The sequence below is a fragment of the Siniperca chuatsi genome, linkage group LG4, assembly GCF_020085105.1.
Source record: "Siniperca chuatsi isolate FFG_IHB_CAS linkage group LG4, ASM2008510v1, whole genome shotgun sequence".
NCBI lineage: Eukaryota > Metazoa > Chordata > Actinopteri > Centrarchiformes > Sinipercidae > Siniperca > Siniperca chuatsi.
In genome coordinates this window covers 16,237,724-16,255,921 of record NC_058045.1, presented here as the reverse complement: position 1 = coordinate 16,255,921, position 18,198 = coordinate 16,237,724, and the positions used below count along the sequence as shown (strand labels likewise).

The following is an 18,198-nucleotide window of genomic DNA, read 5'->3' as shown; positions in this document are numbered from 1 at the left end:
GGTGTGCGTGCACATATACACACACACACACGCACACAGAGTATCTTCTCTGTTTGTTTCATTTGTGGTACGCCACTACACTTAGTACAATGAATGCTGCCTTCACCTGACCGAGTGTAATTAAACAGTCAAATTTCCCGCTTTTGTACATTAAGAGGACGTGTCACCTGGTCCCCTGCGGCAATGATGCGCATGCATACAGCAATACTGGAATGTAATTTTACAGTTTTTACTCACTCCTCCCAGGTTAAGACCCTCCTAAGAAAACCATAAAAGCACCCCTAATACTGTCAGGAATGTGTCTTGCTCAAGGACACTTCAGCAGGGTGGATGGTAGCCAAATTCTCTGACTAAATGGTGGTCTCGCTAACCTGTGGTCCACCCCAAACATTGGCTTTGGTAATAGTCAGAGGAAGCAGTCAAGAAGGTGGGATGGAAGTTTGGTTACCAGGTGTAGAAATTACATTTTGGTGCTGACTCCAAGTTTCTTCTGGTCTGAACTCAAAAGACGCAGAAACTTTGGAGGGCCAAAGTAAACTGGGACCTGAGAAGCTGTGTCTGGGATGCCTGAGGAAAGGCAACAAACGTCAGTGTGCCCGCAGTTCTCACTGTCTAATGGCTGACTGACTAATCCCTGATATTCCTCCATGATCTAAACCTGCAGCCCACTGTAGCAATAGAACACTGTGGCATTGTGTCTCTGCTCTAAAGGAGTCTGTGATTCATTTACTGGCAGTGCGTTTTGGATCCATGTACTGTATTTTTCTCATCCTCAGTACTGTAGTGAGCTTCATCATTTCAGGACCCAACTGGTTTCTTTGTGTGATTGTTTATGTGGATGATTTTGATTGTGATACTTGTACAGCCATCACTTCACTGTTGTAAAGCAGGAATCCAACACTCCAATGAAACTATATTTACTTGTTTGAAATGTATTTTTTATTGTTGTCAGGAATAAAGAATTTTAAGTGTTAGTAGTATCTCCAAGACTTGGAGTATGATTTTGGCAGTATTTTGAAATTCCCTATTGATTACACTAGTTCTTTGTGCAATGACAGCGCCACTGTGAAATGCTGCAATAGCTCTCTCTGCTGGCAGAAACTAGGAATATTGTAATTGTACTTAATATCACACATGAAAAGTGGATGTTGTTTATTTAAGAATGTATTTCTGAACATATCTTTTAATAACTTTATTTGTTTCATGTAGAAATCCCTCACATTTCTATTTTCCATACTAATAACTGGACTAAAGTTATTTTTTGCTTATTTTAAAGATACATCATTCTTTTATGAATGGTGTTTAGCCTTGCTTGTATGTTTGAATAGTATTGCCATTTTATTTGAAAAAGCACATAATATAATCACTTAAATTTTTTTTAAAATTAAACAGTAAAAGCTTGTCATCTGATCCTCTCTATTCTCTTTCCCTTCCAGGTCTGCTTTGCTTTGGTGCCAGATCAGTGGTTCACAATGAAAGTGAAGAAATGAGCCTGCAGCGAGCAGCCCTGTCCCTGCAGTCCCTGCCACTGGACGTTTACTGATTCATACTATCCAGAAGACGATGCCCCTGTCTCCCAGATAACACTTCTGAGGACCAGGCCTTCACAGCACGCATTGTGCACCATGGCAGGAGAGACTCAGCGAATACATGCTGTTAAAGAGCTGGACGCTGAGTCCAAACTGCAGGATGAGGGGACGGCGCTGGAACTGCAGAGTGACAAAACCACAAAGGAGTCTTCAGAGCACTTTTCAAGCACAGGCACTGAAGTCACAGCCAGCAGCAGAGGGGCCAAAATTGAAAAACTAGAGAAAGAAAGGGACTTTCCTCAGCAGCGTGAGGCTGTCATACGGCCACAGCAGGCAGGGAAGATTGACTTCAGGTCACTGCAGAACCGATCAAAATTTGCCACTGACAGGACTTGGTCAAGTGTCAAAGGCAGCCCCCAGTCCCCAAGTGGAAAGGGCCGCAGCCGAGAGAAGGGGAAGCGGTCAGGAAAGACAGAGCGTGGCAACCCGCAACAGCTGTACAGACTTAGCATTACAAATCCACGCTCCAACCCCAACATTGGTATTGCCTACCCACAGCAGAAGGTTTCACCACCCAAGAAGTTGGAGACCAGTCGTGGCCCAGTCTCGGGCAGCTACAGATTCCACGTTCCAAGTATACCAGAGAGAGAGGCCGAACTACAGCAAGAAGAGCTCAACTATAGCCGCTGCTTCCAGGAGGCCTCCTCTAACCTTACCTCCCCAAGCTATACCTCACAGGCACTGGGTTCCTCAAGTGGAATGTCATCCCACCCACATCCACCCATGTCACAGCAGCAGCAGCCTTCCTCAATGGAGAACAACAGTGCACAGCATGCCAGCCAGCTGATCCTGGCTGACTTTCAGCTCAGTGGCTCTAATGCATGGCACTCTGCTGAAAGGACTTTTAATGGTGCTAACTATGGGGTTTCATCACAAAAATCCACTGCCCTTACAGAAGCAAATAAGTCAAGTGCCTTTGTGCCTGGTCCATTTCAATATGGATATAATTTTCTGGAAGAATCAACCTCTGACTCTTTTCCCTGTGAACAGAACCCTCAATCCCAAGACTTTACAGACTCTTCCCTAGGTTCTGTTCATGTGACCCACAACTCTTTTTCCTTTACGCCTGGAGAAGGGCAAAGCATTGCTCAGAACAGCACTCAGTTCAGTAATGAACAGCAGCCGGAGGATAGGAGCTCCTATCCTCAACCCCCACAGTCACAATTTATTCAAGGGGTAACATCCTCCATCCAGTGTCCTAGGAATCTGAGTGAGGACTCAACCAGCAGTGACAGCTCTGGCTCCAGCTCACAGCAGTCAGAGCAGGGGAAGACTGCCCTGCCTGAGAGCACAGACACTATTGGACAGGCAGACAGTAGGGATGCAGCCATCACCTCGGGGAGTAAGAGGAACTGTCATCCCAAAGACACAGCTGCCAACCAAAGAACACTCATTCAAGGGAGTGTGCACCATGCAAGAAATATTTCACAAGGTCCAGGCTCCCAAATGCACTTTCCCAGCAAAACATTTAACAACCCTCCAGTCAGTAACATTCACACAGGCTTAATGCCCTTTGATAAAAACATCAGTAATAAGGTTCTAAATAGGTTACCACACTCATGGGAGGGGCCTAATAAGCCATTAGCTGATCAAAACACAATTCAGTATACTGATATGAATGACAAGTTTCAGTTTCAGAACCAGCCAGCACATGAACAAAGACCAAATTCATCTAAAAATAGCAGAATGCCCTGGCAGCAGATACGGCCAACCTCTGCCATGCCGAATCAAAACAGAATCGAGTTATCTAGGCAAATAAGTAGTCAAAAATTGGCTTACATGGTTTCCCCCTCTGACTGGCAGGATGATAGTAAATCACAAAAACATAGCTCCTTGAAAAACCCCAGCTCATTTCAGAACAGCAGAACTAGTGATGGGTTTTCAAACCAAAGACAGGAGTCTGTAAAACATAGCAGTAATACAGTCTCAACTCTTAAAGTAGAGATGAGCCACGCACAAGCATGTGAATCCAAAAATAAGGCAATATATTTTGGACTCAACCAGTCTCTTCCAGCAGCATCATCGAGAAACTATAGCTATCCTCCATTACAGGTCCCACCTATGGGACTTATGATGGTGTCGCCTTATGAATCTCCTTTGCCCTCACCAGTTCATAACCCTGCACCTAGTAGCACCTGCTCTTCTCTCTCCCCAGCATCCACCAGTCCTGTTAACATCAGTTCAGAAGACAGTCAAATGTCAAAGTCAGCAACCCCCCACCCATTTTATCACCAGCCCCAAGCCAAAACACAGTTACCTTCAGATCACCTGAGCTCTCACCCTCACCAGTTTCATTCTGATGCTCCACGAAACCTTCCTTATGCACCAGACAGAGCCAAAGACGACATGATGAGCTACCTGCAAAACAGCACACATCCAAAGACTACTATGGATGGAAACAAAGGTTACATGGACAGTTTTGGAGTGGAACATCACCAGCCTCCACCACCGTACTCTGCACATCAGCTGTTAGCAACCTCATTAGCAGCAGCAAATCTTGACCAGTTAGACGTGCTTCTGACATGCAAGCAGTGTGATCAGAATTTCAACAACCTGGCTTCATTTCTAGGCCATAAGCAATACTGTGCTCAGCATACGTTTGCACAAAATGACCTCAAAGACGTATCAAAGTTGGAGGACAGCAGAAAGTTTCATGCAGAACCAGCAAAAACAGTGTCATCTGTGTCAAATGTTTCAATGTCAAGGTGCCCATCTGACCTTCACCTATCTCTGTTGGGCCTTAATAAGAATGGAGAACTCATATCTGACAGTGAAACAAAAGGAGACAATAAGGATGATCCAATGAAACTCAACTTATTCTCTGGTCCTGGTAACCTCCCTGTCCCTCTCCCTGAGCTAGAAATTGAGGATGCCAAATTAGACAGCCTAATCACAGAAGCCTTGAATGGACTGGGATATCAATCAGACAATGCAGAGATAGACAGTAGCTTTATCGATGCATTTGCTGATGATGACCTCACCACTGTCAAAGGAACATCAAACAAACAATGTCTGAAAACCAAAGAATCCCTGGTCTTTGAGAGCAAAAGTAAACAAACTGCAGATGACAGGTCTTTCACACAGGGAAAGTATTTTTATGACTCTGATGTTGAGAGCCCTGAGACAGATAAACAGTACACAGAAAGCAAACTTGAGAAAATATCTCTGAATTTGAAACAAGATGAGAAAATTAACATAAAAAAAGAAATCTCTCAGACAAATTCAAGAATTGCCTCAAGGGAGAAGATGAGGGAACAAGACAGCAAAGTGAAAGATGCACAAAAACTGTGCAAGTATGAGGACGAAAACACAAGTACACAAAGGATTCTCCTATCCAGCAAGTTTTCTGAGCGTTGTGGTGTTAAAAGCTTTCAAGATAGCTCTGCACTTCGAGGGTCAACACCCTCACAGGCCTCCACATCTCCAACCTCAAGAACTGCAGTGAAAGAGAGCAAGAGGAAAAGCACTGGAGGGGGCACCTGGAGCAAAGAACTTATTCACAAAATAGTTCAACAGAAAAATAAACTCCATAAGCTCCATGTTAAAGGTACCAAAAACCTGCAGTTTTCCTTAGTGATGGAGAGACTGACTCCCACTGTACAGAACCCTGCATTTGGAGAATACGACTATGTCTCGGACTCAGATGATGAATGTGAGCCTGTAAAGATAGCAAGCCAAGGCCGGCTGAATCAAAGCAGTCGGTGCAAATACACATACACTAAAGAGTGCAAATGGCGAGCAAAGAGTGAGAGGGACCAGGCAGCATGGAGACATGAGTCGAAGGAGTGTTTTGAGGTAAAAAAAAGCGAGCAGGTTTCTCTCTCGCCTGAGAAACACGGTTCTTACCAGAGACTCAGGAGAAGAGGTAGCAGGTCATCCACAAGCAGTGAACTCAGCACATCTGTGAGTGTTTCAAGTGATAGTATCAACAGTCCCAAAAGCACTGACCGCACTGACTCAGACTGTGAGAAAAAGACAGACATCAAAAAGAAAGCGTCTCCAGAGCAGAAAACCTATGAAAGGTCCTCCCCACAGAAGTTATGTAAAGAGTCCAGCACACTAGCACTGGCATTCACTAAATCTCTCAAGAAGTATAATATTGACAACGCCATTCTTTCTGATAAAGACAGTGCAGAGGATCCAAAGAAGTATCATTCAAATCCAGAAGTTGCTGATCCAGTGTCATCCTCACAAAAAACAAAAGACACAATCAACAACTTTGAAAAAAGCAGAAGCTCTCATACAAAATCAAGAGAGAAGCTGCTGTCTCACAAAAAAGAAACTGGCACAACAGTCACTTCAGACAGAAAGACCCTACAGAGAACAGACAATCTGTGCCCCAAAGAAGAACCAATACAGTGTAGCAGTACAGATAACAAGCCACTACAGTTTGATTCACACTCTCCCATCATCAACAAAGAAACGGATTTCACTATTGACAGAGACACAAAGGGCAAAAGAAGAGAGGGGCCCCAAGCCACACAGCCAGAGCTATCAGACAGTACCACATTTGAAAAACAGAGTGACAGTGTCTGCACAGTGAAAGAGGCTATGACTTTAGTTAATGACCTAGACACACACAAGCCTGCATCTCTTTGCACCTCTTTGATGGATGAGGTATGCCTATCTCCAACTGAAAGTAAAGGCCCATTGATACAAAAAGATACGCTCCACCTCATGCCCTACCCCCTGGATCAGGAACAGGGGCTCATGAAATCCCCACTTTCGTTTGACACCTCGTCAATGTTCGGGGACCTCACAGGATTCGACAGTGGTCTTTACTCAGATATGCCGATTCAGAAAGAGGGTTTCCATGAGAACACAGCTGATAAAAAGGAAGAGTTTGTGTCATCCTTCTCTCCCTTTCTGGAACAAAGAGACTGGAACCTTATAGTTAGCCCTGTGCTACCAGATGAGATATCTCAGTACAAAGGCAACTCTGAGAAATCAAATGAAAAGAAACCAGATTACAATCACGTTCCTTTGTCTCTGCCAGAAAAAATAATAGACTACAGTACAAATCTCAACAGCTGTGCATCAGAGGATGAGCTAGAGATAAAAAGAATAGTGAATGAGCTTGAAAACCAGCTGCAGACAACTAAGATGGAAAACCCGCCTTTACTATCTCAGGATGTCCCCAAGCAGCTGCAAATGAGCAAATTTTCACCTTTACGTTTGGGTGATGTGTCACAGAGTGGAGGCACTGGTCTGGATATGAGGTGCCCTGTCCAAACCATAAGTGTACCAGTGACCAGTTTGCCCTCAGAGCCTTTCACTGAACCATGGGCCACTCCATTCCAGTTTGAGCTAGTGGGTGGCCACCACAGTCCCAACACTCCAATTCACAATGAACCAGGGACACTTGAACATTTTACTAAAAAAGATGATGCACCAAATTTGATCACCACAGCCTCACATATTGAACACCCACAGCTCCACCATGACCAGAAATCAGAGGAGAGAAACGCTGAAAGAGAGACTCCTGGAGAAACAAAGGAAGATATTTTAGAACAGAAGATATATACAGAAAACCTCATGAAAAGCCTGGAGGTGATTTCAGACTCTATATTCAAAAAAGAACCCATTATATCAGAACACAGGGAACCGAATGTCACCTCTCTCACGAGTCAACAACATCGAGAAATTGAATGTCAGGCAACTGATGCAGTTGACAGAGAAGATCACAGTGAAAAGGAAGCAATTACTGAGAAGGAGAATATATTATCACCTCCAAATATCAATGTGCAGAAGGATGACATTGAATTCATTCTGAATGATTCACAGTCATCTCTCTCTAACAGCACTGACCCCACAGTCAATGGAAACCAGCCAATTTCATCGCAGCCAAGTGAGCCCACAGAAAACAGTGACAGCAAGGCTGAGACTAAAGTCACATCAGAGGAGGATATCACTGAGAATAGTAATTTGATAGAGTCTGCTCACTGCTCAAGTGTGGTGACACATGACTCACATGTGGTTGAGAAGTCCGGCGGGAACAGTACTGCAGCAGACAATGTGAATCAGTTATTTAAAAGCAGTATTGACGATCCAGAACATTCAACCACAGATGGCTATGAGAAAGCAGAGGCAGTGAAGGGAATCACTGGTCAGTCTGTTAGCCATCCTTTATCACCAGCTCTACCTGGCACCAATCTAGACATTGGCGAGAAAATTCAGGATGTGATTAAAACAGCACTTGAAGAACAATCCACTGATATCCATGATAATCCTGAAGACATTAGTTCATCACATGCTAGTGAATTGAAATTGCAGTGCTCAGACAGCGTAATCGAAGAAATAACTGTGGAAACAGCAGAACAGGATCATTTGATTGGACTATCTCCCTCTAAAAACTGCAGCCATGCTAAGACTTACAGTGCAAGTCCAACAACTGATATGTTAGTGGAGATGGTCACCAGAGATAAGCCCTGCAGTCCAATACTGGTGGAAACCAAAACAGAGAGTACTAGTCACTTCTCACCCTTCCAAGACACCCAGTCCATAGAGGGACAAAGAAATCAGTTGATTCTTTCACAGTCTGATGGCATCATTGACAGTGATTCCTGTGAAGTTATTCCATCGAATGACTCTTTAAAACCTGAAACAGGTCTTGCCTTTGAGGCCATTCAGAAACAAGAGGAGATTTTAAATGTTCAGGACATCAAAGAACAACTTCCTATTGATTTCATGGCAAGTCACCAAAACTCACCGTGCAGAGAAGAGATGGGAGAAAGTCACTGTCTTTTTCTACACACTGCCCCAACAACCCGTCCTCTTTTATCAACCTCTCATCCAACACCCATGCAGAAATGGGACATAGAAGAGGATTCATGTCAGTCGCAAAGCAAATGTAATAATATGTCTGTTAACCAAGGATCAATTGAAAATATGAAATCCCCCATAAACAAAGAAGAAGACAGCAATGTCAAAGAGGCTTTAAACAGAACAGATGAACAACTCAACACAACAGCTGAGATGGAGTATTCTTTGATAAGCCCACCCCCCCTGGACTTGGGAATCTTGGAGTGTAAAATCCCCAGCTCTGAAACCACCATTCCCTGTCCACATCCAGTGACCAACTCAGAACCACCAGAAGTATTAGATGGCCTTGAAAGGAGAGATCCAATATATGATTTCAAACTCAGCCCTCTCAACTACAACAGCAGCTCAGACGAACCTCCACAACTGAATCAATATGACTACATACCAATTTCACCAGCCAGTAAACCTGAAGAGATTCCAGACATCAAGCAGAGTCCCAGAGATGACTGTGGACCATGTGACCTGAGTGTTAACCCTGCACTGATTTTTAACCAAACTGAAACAGACACAGAGGTATCACTAAACTCTGCAGCTAAACTGAATTTATCAGATGAACCACTGCACCACCAGCAGAGTATGAAATTCACATGTTTTTCATTGGGTCTCCCACCTGAAATCAAAAGCAAAGATTCCTCAGCCGGTAATATAAAGACAGACTTGGAGATTTGCAATGATCCAGTTGGACCTGTTGAGCATTTGCATATTCATGCTGACCTGCTGAGAAAGGTTGAATCAGAGAATTTAGATTCTCACAAGGCTTCTGCTGAGGACAGTACACTTATCAGTAAAGACATTTCAGATGGTCCACCCACTCCTAAGCCACTCATCATCTGTGAAAATGAAAAAATGCCTCTTCTACCAGACCCATCAGAGAAGCAGCCAACAATAGAGATTGGCCAGTGTTCAGCAACACACCAAGTACACAGAGAAACAACACAAAGAAAGACACAGAACAACAACGCTCAACAGCGGAAAGTGCTCTGTGAAATCTGCTTCATGTGTTTCAGGACTGTGCCAGGGTTAAAGAGACACAAGGCCATGAAACATTTGGTCAGAACTGAAAAACACATTGGTCCACAGAGCATAAAATCAAGCCATCAGGGGACTATGCTTATTTATGAAGCATCACAAACTACAGAGAAAGTACATAAAGATGATTCACAGACCTGTTACCCAAGTAGCACTCCCATAGCTAAAGCAGCAGAGACTGAGTCTGTCCTAGAGGAAATGGCAACTGAGACAAGTGCAGTGGCAGTGGATGAAATAGGCCATCAAAACCCTCTGCTGCCAACAAAAGCAAAGAAGAACAACAAAGCTAGAAAGAACAAAAACAGTGAGGTAAACATAAACCCCAACCCTTTCTCTGATGAGCTTCTGAACATATTAAAAACAGACATACTGCAAGCTATAACTCCTGAATTCAAAAGCAGTGGACTACAAGAGCGTCGCAAATCTCCCGTGGGCCAGGTGAAAATCAATGACAGAACTGGAACTGGAACAGAGAAATTCCCTCACCCTGTTACTTCAAACTCTGGCTTTGACAATACACCCCGATCTCCAACAAAAGAGATAAATGTACTTAATGAAACTGTGGCACTAAATCAAATCACTGATACAGAAGAAATTAAATGTACAAGCATGACAGAGATGGCAAATGGGGAAGTGTGTACAGATAATAATGTGGAAAGTGCTATATCTGTAGACAAGGATTTAATCAGAGAATCTGATGAGTCCAGAAAGACTCTGTCCACTGTGGAAGAAATGTGTGAACAGAAAGGATCAGAAGAGAGCCTTGCCCAAGAGATTCTTAGAAAAGTGGCAGCTGAGATAAAATGTGAGAAAAACAGCAGTCCTTCAGACAAGGTACATCCTCTCTCCTGTTTGAATTCTTCCCCTTTCAGTCCTCCCGGCATGAGTCCCAATCTGAAGGCATTACTTGATGACGACACCACATTCTCACAGCTGTTCCCCAGAGATGAGGAGGCAAAAAGGAAAAAGTGCCCAAGGGTGTACAGCAAAAGAAACAAAAGACAGAAGCTATCGCCCGATTCAAATATGAGTCAGGACTACCCTAATTCAGAAACCTCCTTGCAAAATAAAGATCAGTACACAGAAAACCAAGCAGAACAGACATTCACTGACAATCAAACTAACTGCTGTAAATATGAGACAATATCTGTTGATGATGCCATCATGTTGAATATGTGCCACAACAGCACATTAAATACTGATGCCAAGCCATTGTCAGATGTTAAACAAAGTGATCAGCAGGATGTTCATGAGAATATTAAAGAACTTGGCAATAGCTTCTTGAATCCACTCGAGAGCACTATTGATAAATCTTCAATTGAATGGAGTGGTTCCAGTGACTTCAGTGGCTTTGATGCAGGCTCAACGGTGACCTCTGACCCCAGCACCTGTAAAGCAGAAGTGCCAACCGCACCCTGCCCTCTGCCTATGCCCTCTTCCCCGTACACTGTAGAGCCATGTGCCACAGAGAGTGTCCAAACCTTCCACAGCATTGACATCCAAAACATCAACACCACTTTTCAACTTCCTGAGATTCAGTTCTTTGACTCTAATAAAGATATCTCAGTGGCTCCTCCTATTGCAACTGTTAAAGTAGAGAACAGAGATGATGAAAAGTCTAAGAAAGTAACGGAGCGGCGAGGCAGGAAACGGCAAGATGGTGGAATAAAGGTCAAAGATAAGCAGTACAAGTGCAAAGTGTGTTTCACTTGGTTCCTCACCCTAGGCGAGCTGAACTTCCACAAACTCTCCCACAACCCCTCTCCACCTCCAACTTGCTACATGTGTGTCCAGCGTAAGTTCAGCTCCAGGGAGCAACTGAGAGACCATCTGAGGGAGAAACATGCCAAGAACAAGACAGGTATCTGGACCTGTGGAATGTGCTTGAAGGAGATATCAGATGTGTGGATGTACAATGAACATTTACGAGAGCATGCCACTCAGTTTGCCCGGAGAGGTCAGACTCAAGGCTCCATGTTAGGTATTCCAGGCTGCTTCATGCAGGAGACAGCTGTGAAGAACTTTATAACCTCAATCATGCAGCACCGACCCAGCAAAGCCAACAGAGAGTCTAGCAAAGCCACTAAAGAACAGGAAAAAGTTGTTGCTGCAGACAGTATTATGGAAGAGGGGAAAACCGAAGGGGCTGAGCCAAAAGTTCACAAAACTAAAAGCAGCAGTGGAACAGGTGGGAAGCAGAGCACATTAACCCCACTTGAGGTCCTCCACAAAACAGAGACACCTAAAAGTGTAGAGATGCATCCCAACTGCAAAGACCCCTCAAGAGACTGCCACCACTGTGGGAAACAATTCCCCAAACCATTCAAACTCCAAAGACATTTAGTGGTTCACAATTTGGAAAAGATTTTCCTGTGTCACAAATGCCCTGTCTCTTATCAGGAGGCCCAAGAACTTAAAGGCCATCTGAAGAGAGCGCATGAGGAGGTGGATGAGCTGGATTCGAAACACACCACCCTCTACACCTGTGAACTCTGTGCTGATGTCATGCATGTGATTAAAAAATCCTTCATCTGCAGCACCTGTAACTATACCTTCTCTAAGAAGGAACAGTTTGATCGTCACATGGAAAAGCACCTGTCAGGGGGGAACAAAATTTTCAAATTCCGAGGTGTTCTCAGACCAGTCAAAGCATCTGCGTCCAAAGAAGATGAATGTAATTCGCCTGCAAGTAAGAAGAGGAGAATTCTCTCTGACAGTCTGCAAGATAATAGCTCAGACAGCGGCATCGCCAGTGTAAGCTCACTGCACTTAAATCAAAATTCTGAAACACAGTCTTCAAAACCCTCCATGTCCACAGCAGAAGACTCCACACAGACCATCGCAAATGAATACCACAGTGACACAAACAATACAAATGTGAAGACTGAGGACATTGCTGAGGACTACTCTCAACTACTTGTAGAGCTGGAGAAATGTATTCATATGGGCTCTTCAGAGTCTGCTTCACCCAAGAAAGAGGAAATTGACCCAACCCCCTCACCTGTTCTTGATAAAGAGGGCAATGGAAAATCAATTACTGAACCATGTGACGTGAAAGAGGAGAATGAGTCAGTCTGCATTAGAGCAGAGACAACCTCATGGTCAACATTTAAAGAGCGTAGTAGTGCGGGGGAGGAGATTTTTAAAGCTAAGGAAGACTTTGCTGAGAGTGACACAGCTGAGACCAAAGAAAAAACAGATTCACTTCCACCTAATGAGGATTCTTTCATCAGCTTAAGAGAAAATCAAATTATTTCAAAGACACCTGAGTTAGCAAAGCATGAATTAGCTGTTGATGTGATGGACCAACAGAGGGATGATGAGCAGTGGCATCACACGTCGAAAGCTTCCAATAATGACAGCAAACAGCCAACTTTATCTCATGGTGCTGAGCAGGAAGGTAGCAGTCAGATGAAAGACAAAGGTGCCCCAGCCAAAACAACTGACAACACTAAAAACAGCACTACAACTAGCAGCACGAAGACTACAGAGTCCGCACCAGTCCTCCACTCCAAGGTTTCCCTCAATGCTTCAGCCTCAAATGAGGACAAAGAATCTGTTAGACCACAGAAGAAAAGGAAAGACATGAAATCCCCCCACACCCTGCAAAGGGTTTCCTCGCCAGCCACACAAGAGAACTTCGGTGTTGACTGTAGGGCCAAAAAGAAATTTCGCCCCAGCAAGTGTGCAATTTCTTCTCTGCAAAGAAAGTCAGATGGACCCAATGACTACCCTGTGCTGTCCTCAGTACGGGACGACGTTGTTAGCAACAAAATCATTTCCAAGTGCAAGACTTCAAACTTGGGTTTGCAGTCAAAAAGAAGCTTGCTTGATAGCTGTATACAAAAGAAAGCTGAAATTGTGATGCCTCTTAATGGGGATTATAAAGCCAAAAAGGGACCTCTGGGACGGCCTTTGCATCCCCCTATTTCTAAAGTGTCTTCAGTTCCCATAAACAATTCTTTGAATAAATCTAGGCCAAAGATGGGGGTAAGGTCAATGGAGAGCCATTCCTACCGGACAGCAGAGTCCCAGAACCACCTCCTAAGCCAGCTGTTTGGCCAAAAACTCACTAGCTTTAAGATTCCTTTAAGGAAGGACACATCAGAATCTATTAACTGAGCGAGGTGTGAGGGATCTGTGAATAAGAGACTGTAAATTTCACAGTTATAAATGTTTAAGACAATTCAGTATGGTGAATGAGATTGCACAGCTCTTTTCTGTGAAATGCTATCTTTAAATACTTACATAGTCACTTTATGTCTTCTTTGTACATGTGTTTTTATTACACAAATGTGAGGATGAATGGCAGATATGAATTTTGGGTCAAAAATGAATATGCTAGTTGGAAAAATCATTGAACTTTTTTTTCTGCTTTTCCTTTGTTGGATATTATCGATTTCAGAGATTGTATTTCATATACCCAAAGGAAAGAAAAAAAGAATACTTGAAAATACAGTAAAATATTTTTTTCTTCAAAGAAATGCATGTTCATTTTGCATTCATAACATGATCTTATCAGTTTAAGTCTTTCTGCAAAAGGACTAAATGGCATCATAACTGACCTGGACTATTGTCTGTGCACCTTTCGTAAATGCTTCTAACATATTAATTTTGTATTATTTTTTAACTTTACTGTACTGCATTGACATTCATCATATTAGCCTTTGTATAAACATTACCTGGTGCTACATTGTGTTGTATTGTAATGTGAATGCCAATGTCCTCGGAAGGGAACATGAGATCTGTAGCAGTTACAGTACATTCATCCAACTGTTTTTACTGGTTCTCTGTAGTTTATTCAAGATACTCTGTAAACCATCCACGTACTTCATATGTAGGCTGATAGAACATTAGGAAAGCTTCCATTGTATAAACTCAGGTGCATACAAGGACATCACAGTCCCAAGACCTGTATTCGGAGTTCTTCCCATGCACTGATACCACACACAAATCACAAACTCAATCATTTGTGTCTGTAACTCCAACTGTTTAATTATGAATAGTATTTACTAGGACAACAAAGGTGCTTTATCTTGTTTATACTGTATGTATCTTATATTGTATAATATTGTAGGTAGATTGTTTTTTGGTGTAATGCTTCATGTCAAAGTTTATTTTAATAATGTGCAAAAGAATCGAATGAGAAGAAAGGGAAATGCAGTGCCTCTTGCAAGTTGTAAAGTGGTTCACTAAGTGCCTCTTTTATAGTTGGTTATTAAAGATCTGTATTGGTCTCTCCTTGCTCTTTTCTTCCTTTGTTCATGACATGTTTTGCAAATGTTCCAACTACCATCCCTGCAGACTGCAGCTGTCACCACATGCATCAAACACTGGAAGCAGTGGAAGCTGCTTGTGCCTGGAGGCAAAAACAGGTGCACACACAACAAAGTCTGACTTCATTTTTTTGTCTTCAGATCAGCACTTCAATGAGCTCACTCATCATCTGAAAGATGAGCATAAATGTATCTTTACTACAGGAAAACATTCAACAGAAGACAGTTACATTTATCCAACCATATGTTAGTCTACACGAGCAATGTCGAGCAGGCGGTGAGGAGCTCTCACTTCTGTCATGCTTCTGTCATGTTGCTCTCTCACCACTTGTAAAATGGCTTCCATTCCTACACGAACATTTTTCATCATCACATAGGAATAAAAAGCCATAGTACACAGTGGCATACATGTAGAAACAAACAGTGAGGAGGAATGTTCTCATGTCATCCACTGAATTACAATGAAACCTGGGAAAAGGGGTCTGTAAGAAAAGAGGGGAGGATGATAGAGTGGGGAAGAGAGTAAAAGTAGACAGATAGGGAAGAAAGAAAAGAGGTTATTTTATTTGTCGACGACTGAAGCTCAAGCATTCAGCTATTGTGAATAAAATATAAGGTAACACTTTATCTCGTTAGTTAGCTGTGGACTGACTGAAATTGAGATTTGTACTAAAAGATAAGTAACATGTAACACCAAACACCAGCAGACTGATCAAGAGACTTGAACTCATCAGTCTGTGTGTTGATTATGAACATATTCTTACATATGTAAATGTGGCAACTTTTTCTGCAAATCATATATCTATAATGCATTATATACACTTAAATAACATGCATAAGGCATCATAAGTTGCTATAAAGCTTCATAGTGCATTAGGGTGGCTTTTACATACAGTATGTCCATAATATGTTACAAGGGCATAATCGGTCTACCCATTTTTCATTCTTTTGTCAGTGCTTTCTGTAAACATAATAAACCATCAATCCATGTGTTAACTCTGACACCATCTTGAGAGACCATGGCAGACATTCAGAGGAAGTGTGGAGGAAACAGAACCACAGTGTTGTTGAAATGTCTTCTCTAATTAATTTAGTGGGAATACTGGTTTGGCAGCACTCACAGAGACCATGTTTTTCGACTCATTGATGACAGCAGCAAGCATAACTGTCAGTGAATTACGGACCTGAATCCCTGTCTACTTCTCTGTTCAACTCCACTCACTGTATCAAAGGTTTTCCAGCAGGATGGGAATTCAAATTCATGAAGGTATGCTGGCTGAAGTGCTATAACTTGACATTTGTTACAGTACAGTAAAAGTTGTGAATGGCATGGTAAAGATATAAATTCAAACTCAGTTTTCTTGAAGTAGACGAGGAGCTGTCATGATGGCGTTTTGCCAAGATAATTACTCTCCAGCCATTATATTGTATTGTATTGTATCTCTTTGATTGCAGAAATCACCTTGATGCTCAGAAAATGTTATAATCTTTTATACAAATTGGATAAAGCACTAAGGAGCATTTGTGATACTTAACTGTGATACCTATAAGATTTTATTCAGCTATATGTTAAACATTTTAGATATAGGTATTGTATCATGATCTACTGTACCATATTTTTGACTTCAACACCTTTTATTTGCCTAAACTTAATATTAATCTTAGCTGAGCGTCTACCACAAGTACAGTGATAAACATTTTAGCAGATGTACTCAATAATCAAGATATTGGTAGTTGGCATACACTGCCAGTCAAACAGTTTATCAACACCCTTAATTTTTAGCGTTTGTAATTGTAAATGGATCCTAAATACCAAGTACATAAAAGTATTTTGTATATATGTATATTTGCACTTACATACAACATTAGCAGAGTTTATATGGTTTATACATACTGGTCTGCCTGTAGGTCTGTCATTTTCATCAGTATCTAGAGGCCTTTAATACAATAAACCACAATGCTGACAAACTGTTTTGGCAATTCTATAGTGTGACAATCTGTCATTTATCAGAGTAATACCAGTTTGTCTTTTCTCAATCATAGTCCCACCAAAGATATATATATATATATATATATATATATATAAATTTTGATCGGCAGTGTATAAATTGCAAATAATTTGGTGAACATTATTTGATCACTTGAAAATACCTTGCTGATGCCCATTGAAACACTTAATGTTGCTTTAGCTGACATGCTGTTAAATATCGACTGATGTATTGTTGAGAGGTCAACAGGAAAATATCAAAGTGGTTCACTAAATGATGCAAATGTTTTGTGATTTAGGTGGAATGCCTTCTTTTCATTCAAATCACAGGACAGTATTAAATCCCCTCACATTTGTAGATTCACACAGCATAAACCAAATGAAAAGAGCCAGAGTGGGAAGATGGAAGACCATCTGTTGATGTTGTGTGTGTGTCTTCCTGCAGTAAATGGATGCCATTGATCCAAAGGCAGTAGTGTCAACATTAATTAGAAAAGAAAAGAACACTTATAGAGACTTACAATGTCTTTAGTTTAAACACACAGTTGAACCATAAAAATATAGAAAATAGCTTGATCTCAGAGGAGACTATACTGTATGTTGTTAAGAGTCCAGAGTCCAACAACATTCAACAGACCACACAATGTTATCAGAGTTTCTGTGTGAATATTGCAAAATGAAATCTAGTTAAATATTCAATTAGAGGATGTATGGTTCATTCTCCAAGCTGAGATTAAATTCATTACACTGCAGGAATCTTGGCCAGTCAGGGATTCAGTGATGAGTGTGGTGCCTGAAGGCTGAATGATTGATGACTTCTGGGACATCTGAGCCATCAAGACATGTAAATGAAATGCCTGTGATTAACATGTGACACTAAACAATTAGAATAGAAGCCAAATAAAGGAGACATGTTTTTTAGGTATTTAAAATTTTGCCAGTTAAATGTTTCCTTATGCTGATCTATTTTCCTCCTCAATCATGCTGATCTGTGTCATGTTGTACTGGTAATTTATTGCCAAAATTATGGTTGATGCTTTATCCTTAAATGTACCTGGATTTTAACCGATCCTCTTGTTGTGCTTTGGCTCGCTGCACCTGTGAATCTCCTCCAGGTCCTCCGGTCAGCAGCTGTGTGTTGATTAAGACAAAATTAAAGCAGAGATCTCAGTATGTTTCACAGTCACAGTTTAGCCCAGAATGTGTCACAAAGTGTGAGTGGGGGCCCCACACACCCTACTGTCAGGCATCCTTTTATCATCTGATCTATGAGGAAATTCTCCAGAGGCACAGTCATGCAGGAGCATGACAGGAACGCTTTGCGCTTTGAAGTAGAGTGACATTATCAGTAAGTATGGTCTTGAAATAGCATCTCTTCTCTCTGTCTCTCTCACTCCATTTCTGAGTCTCCCTCCACGTCTCATCTCATCGCCGACTTTCAATCCTCCGTCTATTTTCCTCTGCCACCACTCTCCTTCTCCTTCTCTTCCTTTTC

At 42.0% G+C, this 18,198-nt stretch overlaps 1 protein-coding gene across 3 annotated transcripts in view; it reads left to right on the top strand.

The window, feature by feature from the left end:
- The window catches only part of LOC122874522 (zinc finger protein 469), a 208,160-nt gene extending 193,479 nt beyond the window's left edge, over window positions 1-14,681 (top strand). For all 3 annotated transcript variants that reach the window (XM_044192508.1, XM_044192507.1, XM_044192506.1), the window contains one exon: window positions 1,437-14,681. In XM_044192508.1, coding sequence (XP_044048443.1) covers window positions 1,626-13,562 — 11,937 coding nt within the window. In that variant the 5' untranslated portion in view covers window positions 1,437-1,625 and the 3' untranslated portion in view covers window positions 13,563-14,681. The remainder of the gene's footprint in view (window positions 1-1,436) is intronic.
- Window positions 14,682-18,198: the final 3,517 nt, after the last annotated feature.